Source organism: Protomyctophum bolini (genome assembly GCF_963924005.1).
Source record: "Protomyctophum bolini genome assembly, chromosome: 9".
In the NCBI taxonomy this organism is placed as follows: Eukaryota; Metazoa; Chordata; class Actinopteri; order Myctophiformes; family Myctophidae; genus Protomyctophum; species Protomyctophum bolini.
In genome coordinates this window covers 32,263,414-32,272,516 of record NC_137870.1, presented here as the reverse complement: position 1 = coordinate 32,272,516, position 9,103 = coordinate 32,263,414, and the positions used below count along the sequence as shown (strand labels likewise).

At 42.9% G+C, this 9,103-nt stretch overlaps 1 protein-coding gene across 1 annotated transcript in view; it reads left to right on the top strand.

Moving 5' to 3' along the window:
- Positions 1 to 395: 395 nt before the first annotated feature.
- Positions 396 to 9,103, top strand: part of hnf1ba (HNF1 homeobox Ba) — a gene marked incomplete at both ends in the record, with an annotated part of 13,963 nt that continues 5,255 nt past the window's right edge. The window contains 4 exons of the mRNA XM_080772918.1: positions 396 to 778; positions 2,874 to 3,073; positions 3,756 to 4,020; positions 4,182 to 4,417. Coding sequence (XP_080629044.1) covers positions 396 to 778; positions 2,874 to 3,073; positions 3,756 to 4,020; positions 4,182 to 4,417 — 1,084 coding nt within the window. The remainder of the gene's footprint in view (positions 779 to 2,873; positions 3,074 to 3,755; positions 4,021 to 4,181; positions 4,418 to 9,103) is intronic.

The following is a 9,103-nucleotide window of genomic DNA, read 5'->3' as shown; positions in this document are numbered from 1 at the left end:
GCGAAGGAAATATCCCTCTTCTGTCTTGAAAGTCTTTATGGCATATACAACAGAGTCCAAAGTCCATGAAAGTTTTGCTGATAAGAGGAGCCAATAAAAGCAACAGCGCTGCAGTGTAAACAGCTTGGCCTCAGTCAGAACGGCCTCATTCTCAGGATTTGCATAAAGGCCCCATCAGCCTGCCCACTAATTACCATGTTTTATATCCCCCGCACTCCGAAAGCATCATGGCAAATTAGCTATCACTCCCCTCAACAGGGAAGTGAATCAACTTCTTCGAGCAGGTGTCAGGAATAGGAACACCGGACAAGAGAGCTCGGAAGGAGGAACTTTTTTTTAAATACGCTTTATTTTATTTATTTTGTATTTTTCTATGATATGAGTTACGATATTTAATGTTCTTTAAAATGGTATCCAAGTTGACATCCCTGCAACAGGAACTCCTCAGCGCCCTGTTGGACTCCGGAGTCAGCAAAGATGTTCTAATGCAAGCGCTGGATGATATGGACCCGAGCCCGGCCGGCTTTGGAGTAAAACTGGAGAACTTACAGATGTCTCCGCCGAGCAGCAAGATGAACGGGAGCGACTCGGACACGAAGCCGGTGTTTCACACGCTCACGAACGGACACGGTAACGGCAACAATAAGGGCAAGCTGTCCGGAGACGAGGGCTCCGAGGACGGGGACGACTTTGATACTCCGCCGATACTGAAGGAGCTGCAGTCGCTCAACACGGAGGAGGCGGCCGAGCAGAGAGCTGAAGTGGACCGTATGTTGGCGTAAGTCCTCCGAACAGCATTTCATCTAAAGTGAACGTTATAAAACGCGAAAAAATGACTAGGTTTAATTTGATAATAATAGGCCTACAATTATTATTATTTAACAAGCCAGTGTCAGAAAATATATAGGCATATCGTTGCTCTCCGCACTGTATTTTTAAATTGCCCAAAGTTATGGAAAACATAACATCCATCCATGGAACATGGCCTCATGTTTGTCTATTTACAATTTTGAATAAACCCGCCAGTAGGCCTACTACGTTTTTACATTCTGGTTAATTATCCACATGGGCTACTATTTCTTTACCTTAGCAAAATATCAACTAAACAAGATCTATGTATTATTAACCTATACTCCACCTCTCGGATTGATAAACGTGTACAGTGGGTTATACGTTACGAGAACAGAAAGTAAAGACACAGGTGTGTTTCGTTTGATTTTGTCTTTGTTATTTTTGTTCGGGCCGTAAGGGCCTACCATTCAATTTAGTTATTTCATAATGATACAATATAATAACAATTATCCCAATATTTATCATAATCGTATTCATAAGCGCTAAGCGGGCCTACAGTAGCCTACCGATAGCTAATAGCAACTAAATAGGCTTCTAATTGTTTATGACAATAATAGGCCTATTTATTTGTAATTGCCGTGGTTATAAATAAGTATAGAAACGATACCTTTCTCCTTTGATTAACTCAACTTCAAGTGCCATACAGAAGCCTAAGAAACTAGGCCCATATCCATTTATTTGTGATGTGCTCTCAAACCTTTACTGTAGACAAATATTTCATGCGAGTCATGGTCTATACTCTATAACAACACCGGAAGAAAATCAAAACTAACCCACGTGTAGTTAAGTTATTATTAATTTTATTCTATAAATCATCAACTGAAAGATACACAGTGGCGTGCGATTAGAGTGAATGGAGATCTGGTTATTCATTGTCAAAAGTTATAAACCAACATCTCCACTTAACCCACAGACTTAGATGTAGGCCTCGGCATTCTCCAAAACAAACAGACGTGTGTAGGTTTGCCATAATTACAGATGTCAGTGAGTTTATACCTACTAATCTCTGATTAGGGCAAGTGTAAATTCGTCCTCCGTCATGTTTTGATCATACTGGCGCAAGAGATTAGAGCATCGATTGCTACTGGATAAAACAGCATTTTGTGTATTGGCTACTAAATAATATGCAGGTAAGTGCAAGTGGTGACTTTAGTTTCAAATTTTATTGCATTTCGTTATTAAATCAATTAAATAGCCTGGCAACTATAATTAAATTACTTATGTTTTAGCCAATATGCGTTTCTTGTTCGAAATGATTAATGTTCCGAATTAGACAAATGTGTTCCACTTCCAGGACAGCTCAAACACGGGTCTGCGTGGTGGTCTACGGCCGGCTAGGCTATTACGGGCGAATATGCTACTTTTATTTAATTTGTTTAACAACACAATCGAAATAAATATATATTTTAAAATGATACATAGCCTATATGCCTATATTGTTCTTTTGTTTAAGTGTAGGCCTATACTAAAATCTTGATGGGCAATGGAGGATTTTGTGGCTTAATATTTCTACAAAATGTCTTTCTGGGAGTTATATAGTTCGAGGCTATAGGCTAGCTAGTAGGCTATATCTATTTGACTTGTCGTTTCCCATCGACCTACGTACATTTTGCTGCTATAAGAGTCCAGCTGCTACCTGTCATGGGTAGAAACATCATACATGATAACCAAATCTGAATTTATTTAATTTAACTGCAGGGATGGATAACACAATGAATCTGCCTGCCGCTATATATTTCAACTTATAATAACATTAAACATAAACCACAAACATTAAAATTAAACCAAACCTAAAGTAGTATGTAGCCTGTAGCCTTCTACAAATTATATAATTAGGCTAGCCTAATTAGCCTAATGTGTGCAAGGTGTTCATTACTAGCATCCATTTTTAAACGTGAAGTCTCTGGCCTACTCGGCACTGCATGACGAAAGGAACATGTGCCTAGGAACAAGGCCTAGCTACGTAACCACATCAGCTCATTGTGAAATGAATAGTTTGCCCTGTGTTTTATCAAAAACAGCGAGGACCCATGGCGTGCTGCCCGTATGATCAAAGGTTACATGCAGCAGCACAACATCCCACAGCGAGAAGTGGTGGATGTAACGGGGCTCAACCAGTCGCACCTTTCCCAGCACCTCAACAAAGGCACGCCCATGAAAACGACGAAGCGAGCAGCACTCTACACCTGGTATGTCAGGAAACAACGGGAAATTCTCAGACGTAAGTTAATATTTGAGTTTCTCACAGTGTGGACTGTGGACATGAATGCCAATAACCGTGTAGCTGTAGCATTAGTATAGTAGGCTACTACGTCAGAATGCGCCACCAACAGTGTCCTATAGTGCACTGTCTTGGTCTGGCACCAATTGATTAGATTATTAGACCTGAGGGACCGAGGCATGCTATAAACGCCTTCTAAATCCTGAGTGTCCTATGTTCTCTGAAAAACTTCACATTTGTATTCAACAAATTAAAAAAGAATATTGTTATAGCAAGAACTATATAAGAGCCTTATGCAAAATGTTACATCCTTTGTCAGTAGTTCAGTAGTCAGTAGTTTTTTAGATATATATTTTTGGGGCATTTATTCTACCTATATTGATTGATACAGTAGTCTGACAGGAAATAGGGGCAGCAATGGGGAATGACACGCAGTCAGGATCGGGAGTCGAACCCGTGACACACTGTCAGCTGGCATTATAGTAGCCAGACAGCCGTCCGGGCCAGTAGTTCCCTTTCAATGTGGAATATGCTGTACATTTTATATATCATTATGAGTGATACTGTCATATTTATTTGTTGCCAATTATAAATAGCTTGCTCAACCATTGTCTGCCTTTTAATCTCAGTTTTAAAACTATTATGAAAACTAAGTCAAAGTGGATTTCTTCTTTAATTTCAGAGTTCGACCAGATTCGGCAAGGCGGTATAAGCGATATGACAAACAAAGACAATCAGGATCCAGTGTTCTTTTTCCCAGAGTTCAACCCATCAGGCCAGGGCATGGGGCCCGGTGATGAGGTTGGCAGTGAGCCCTCCTGCAAGAAAATGAGACGTAACCGTTTCAAATGGGGGCCTGCATCCCAGCAAATCCTCTACCAAGCTTATGAAAGGCAAAAGAACCCCAGCAAAGAGGAGAGGGAGGCTTTGGTTGAAGAGTGCAACAGGTAGGTTAATTCCCGTCATTAGTGTATAATTCAACCATCTGAAAAGTAGGCTACATTGCCATATTTCCTACACCTTATCGATGGTATGTACCTCACAAATATGTACCTCACTACACTTGTCATTTTGCGTTACTGAAAGTATCCCTGTCTGCTTCCCGTAGAGCTGAATGTCTGCAGAGAGGCGTGTCCCCGTCTAAAGCTCACGGCCTCGGCTCAAATCTGGTCACAGAGGTACGAGTCTATAACTGGTTCGCAAACCGACGAAAGGAGGAGGCCTTTAGGCAGAAGTTGGCGATGGATGCCTACACACCAACTCACAGCCTCCTCAACCCCCTGCTGCTGCACAGCTCGCCGCATCACCCCCAGAGCAGCCTATCACCTCCCAGTAAGATGACAGGTATAGTTTAACATCCTATATGGTGCAGCAGTCCCAAGCATGATGACAGATTAAATGGAGACTTCTGGCACGTGTATATGCTTATGAATCACAATTGATCAACAGATGTTTAAAAAGAAAATACATCTAATCTGACAGTATTCGGGACTGCTGTAGTGACTGCTAATGCAATTAATAATAATACTAAATAAACATTGTTTAGAACGTTTGAGTTTTTAGGAGGACAACATTTTCAAGTAATTTTGAAAGAGGGAAACAGTTGATGAGATCAATGGGAGAAGGAGGGGCAGAGAGAGAGAGAGAGAGAGAGAGAGAGAGTGAGCACAAGTGATCAATGAGTTGAGTGAGTGAGCTGAGCAAATGCCATTGTTATTCTGATCTGTGAGAACACACTGAGAACAATCGACATTGTACCTGCAATCTCCACTCCAAAGTCAGCATGTAGAAGCATGGGCACAAAGAGCAATCCTGTGACAGGCCAGGGTCAGGCCAGGGTCAGGGATGGGGACAGCAGCATCCAAATTACCACAACCTAACACCATCATTTCCACATTTCCTCCTCCCACATAGGTTGCTAATGACTCCGTTAGGAGAGTTGCCAAAACAAGGAAAAGCTACATTATTGCTCTGACCATTTGACCCTCAGGTGTTTGCATTGAGTGTAATTCAAGTGTTGACCAAGTCTACCTGTTGTATGTGACATAAGAAACTAAGCTGATAGGCTTTATCCTCTGTGCCATCACTCACTGCACTATAAAACCATGATATGAGAGACTCAATCAAAGCCTATTGTTGTCCTCTCGTGTCAGAACGCGAGGTCATCTTTGAAGAGAAAACAAACCGTTTACCTTGGCATGCTCCTTTACCTCTGGATAAATTGCTCTCTCTCGTGGATTGTCTGTTTGCTGGAGATTTGGCTACAGCACCTGACCAGGCGTTGACCTCAGGTTGCGAACCCTGTGGGGTCAGCGAGAGGCTTGTTGACGAGGGAAGGTGAGGCAGAAGCGAGAGGGGTCAGCAGCGGAAGGCACTTTGCTCCTCCTAGGCCTTCAGTTTGCCGCTGACAAGGTGTCCTGCTGGCATCTCGCCAACGCTCATCAGCTGTTTTTCAGTGTCAGCCCCTGGTCTGGCAATAACATCCCAGCAGGGCAGCTCATCACGTTGCTAGGACACGGCCCGTATTATGCATGGTTAATGGCCAATTAAAATCCTTAGCTACTACATCTCCTAGGCCTTTGATAGGGGGCTCCCCTGACTTCTACCGCCTTGCAGGGGGTCCCATTGTTTACGGTCTATTAGAAGACCGCAGTCACTGTAACCTAGGTTCATTTATCTCCCGTGGACCTAAAGGAGGCCTCCCCCTCACCTTTATGAGCAGCAGTATGGCTGCTAAGGCTCGGTGCAGACCTGGAGCAGCATGAGCTGTCCACTGGAGTATTGGCTCTTTTCTGGCCAGACAGGACGGATGGCCCTTTCCAAGCAGTGACCCCCTTCTTCAACCATCGCCACACCTTCACTTATATCAGAGAGGTCACTGCTGGGTCAGATCAAAGCAAAAGCCATACTCTGGGAATGTGTATTGATCCTATTTTGGTTCATCGAGTTTGGTCACAACTGTTGAGTGTGTAGCCTATGGTTGTTTGGTGTTATACACTTAGAAAGGAAATTAGGCAAACATGGACCGGCTGACATATTTTCGTTTTGTTTCGTTGGGGAACGTGTAGCTAATTATTCTAAACTGGAAGTTACAGCAAATCTACCACTGAGATAAAAGTAGGCTATAATATAAGCTAAGGCTACTTACATTTGTTTTAGAAAACTACATTTACATAAAGAAGCATCATTTAAAAAAATCTTTCTCAGTGTAAAGACTTGCATTCACAATCTATGTTGTCAGATCATAAAACTGATACAAGCAAAGACTGATGTGAATTTGGTAACTTTTATAGTTAAAAACGTTGACATAGTAAGTGACATGCCTTCTGTTCAGCAGGGCCCTATATGATTTATTTGATAAATATGTTTTTATTTAATCCTAAGAGTGATGGATATTGCTGAGTGTGATGGAAGGTCATGGTCAAAGTTAAGAAATGTCATGGATTATTATCAGCTAATAAAGTGGTTAGTTAATAACTTTGTTAATTATATCAATTGTATTGGCCTAACTACTGGATTTAACTTCACAATTACATATCAGCTGCGATAAAAAAAGAAGATATTCATTCTCATGCAAAGATAATTACAAAGAAAAGATACAAGTATAAAAAGGATATTCTTCCGTATAGTGTATAGTGCAATTTAATTCAGCATGTCAGCAAGTGAAAAACTAGCCGACTCAGATGTTCCAAATCAGGCACACCGGTACTAGTGATTGAGGGGATTGATTGGCTGTGGGTGTATTTTGCCCTCCGTCACCTCAGGCTAGCTCAGAGTCAGGAGGGGAACACACAGAAAAGGCTTAGGTCTGCACTAGTGTCCGCTGCATGGTCCATGTGCCCCAGAGAGGTACAAAGCCTGGGATACGTCCTGCAGAGACGCGGGAGGTCTATCATATGCACTGTCGCTACAATGAGCACTGCCTGGGGATGGGCAGGGAGGCTTTGATATTACATGGGTCACACAGGGAGCCGTAGCCTTTCAAACCCACTGCTAGCCCTTGCTGTACCACTCCCCTTCAAAGGTTCTCGCCCTCCCCCTGCTCTTGTTGTGCTGACTTTTTAACAATACATATTGAAAGCATTGATTTTTCCCTTTTTTCTTTTGATTTCTCTGATCAATCAGTCCTATCAAGAAACAATTGATTGGGACATAACATTTTGAATATCAATGATCAAGGGTGTATATAGCTAAAGAAGTTAGGTTGTATCTTTTCCTTTGGTTGAGGACCTTGGGAGACAATGTCTGCTGTCACACTGTTTTTTTTTTGTTTTTTTTAAAGTTTCAGACTAGACAGAAGAAGCTCTCTTTACTGACACGGAGGTTCCCTGTAGCTAGAATTACTGCTAGACACAGAGACACAAAGCTAACACGCATAGCATCCTTCTCCCTCTGAAACAGAGGTTGCCCAGCTCCAAGATAACTGCATGTTTATGAGTCCTCTGCCATTGTGTGGCAATGGGGGTCATGAGTCCAATGGAGTGCTTTATTGTTTTGTAGCAGCATTTACTAGACACAATGGAGTGTTGTAGGGTTGCTAGTGTGTTGCTGAAGACTTTAACCACTTAAACCTTCCTTGACTGGTGTCCCTCAGGGGTCTATACCTGGTCCCCTCCTTCACCAAATCCTTTTGCCTAAAATAGCTGATGTACAAGCTCATGTCTTGTTGCGATGCATTGTGATTTTGTAGATAGGCTATTTTTTGCAAATGTTTACCTATTTTTGGGCAAATATTCACCTGACATGGCTGAGATTTGAAGTGGTTAAGTGTCTGTTGGTCTTTTTGCGGAAGAAAATAGACGAAGTGTGTCCCAGTGTCACAGTGGCTGCAGACGTCCTGAGTTTTACATTTACGCAGTATTGCATATCAGGTGAAGTGTATAATCAGTTTTATAGCAGCAACACTTACATTATTCGGTATCGGTAATATGATTCCTCATTTGAAATGGATGATTTCTATCTGTACTACAGCTTTGGAAATATACTGCACATTATTCTGTTCAATCCTATAGGTCTTTAAACAACAGCAACAGATATTGGTCGTGATTGTCTGCTGCCTTCAGGATGAACTACTGCATTGCACTCTTTCAGCTCAAATGGTTGAATGTCTTTCTAGGACTGACTGACCATGGATGGCAGCTATAGGACACAGTCTGACATACCTGGGTCAGGGACAGGACTTTGGGACAATCTGAGATCTGAGTGCAAACAGTGTCTGTCTCTGCACTGTCACATAGGGACTGTCAGAGCACCTACTGTGGGAGGGTTCTCCCTGTGTGATGCTGGGACCGTAGGATAAGAATGTGTTTGACATTGCTTGTAATTGTGTAATGTTTACTTTGTTGGTATCATAGGGGGCCAGCATTGGCAAACAGGTATTTGATAGTGTGTGTGTGTGTGTGTGTGTGTGTGTGTGTGTGTGTGTGTGTGTGTGTGTGTGTGTGTGTGTGTGTGTGTGTGTGTGTGTGTGTGTGTGTGTGTGTGTGTGTGTGTGTGTGTGTGTGTGTGTGTGTGTGTGTGTGTGTGTGTGTGTGTGTGTGTGTGTGTGTGTGTGTGTGTGTGTGTGTGTGTGTGTGTGCGTGCGTGCGTGCGTGCGTGCGCGCGCGTGCGTGGGGGGCATTCCATTGGCCTCAGTTGAGAGACAACAAGTTGTCTAGACGTGGGATTAGGTTATGACACTAAAAGACCAATTTCCAAGTTTAACTTAAGAGTCTCCTGCGATTTCCTGAAAACATAAAGGGTGTCACTATTTCAGCATAGGGCACTCCTCGCGTCAAACAGTCCGGCAGCAGTGCAAAAGGTCTGATGGTTTTCTCAGGGGCTGCTGTTGTGAGTGCGTGTACACAGTGGAATGGCCTTGGCTGAGCTAGGCAGATAGCACCAGAGGAGGGGTCACTATGTTTGTTTGTTCTGCTCCCCCCCGTCTGAGGCAAAGAGCAGGTGAGTCTGGTAGGCTGGATTAACCCTGGCACTCATAGTCACAGAGCAAGGCCCCTGCAGGCTGCTATCGCTCTGCCCTATATGCAATAG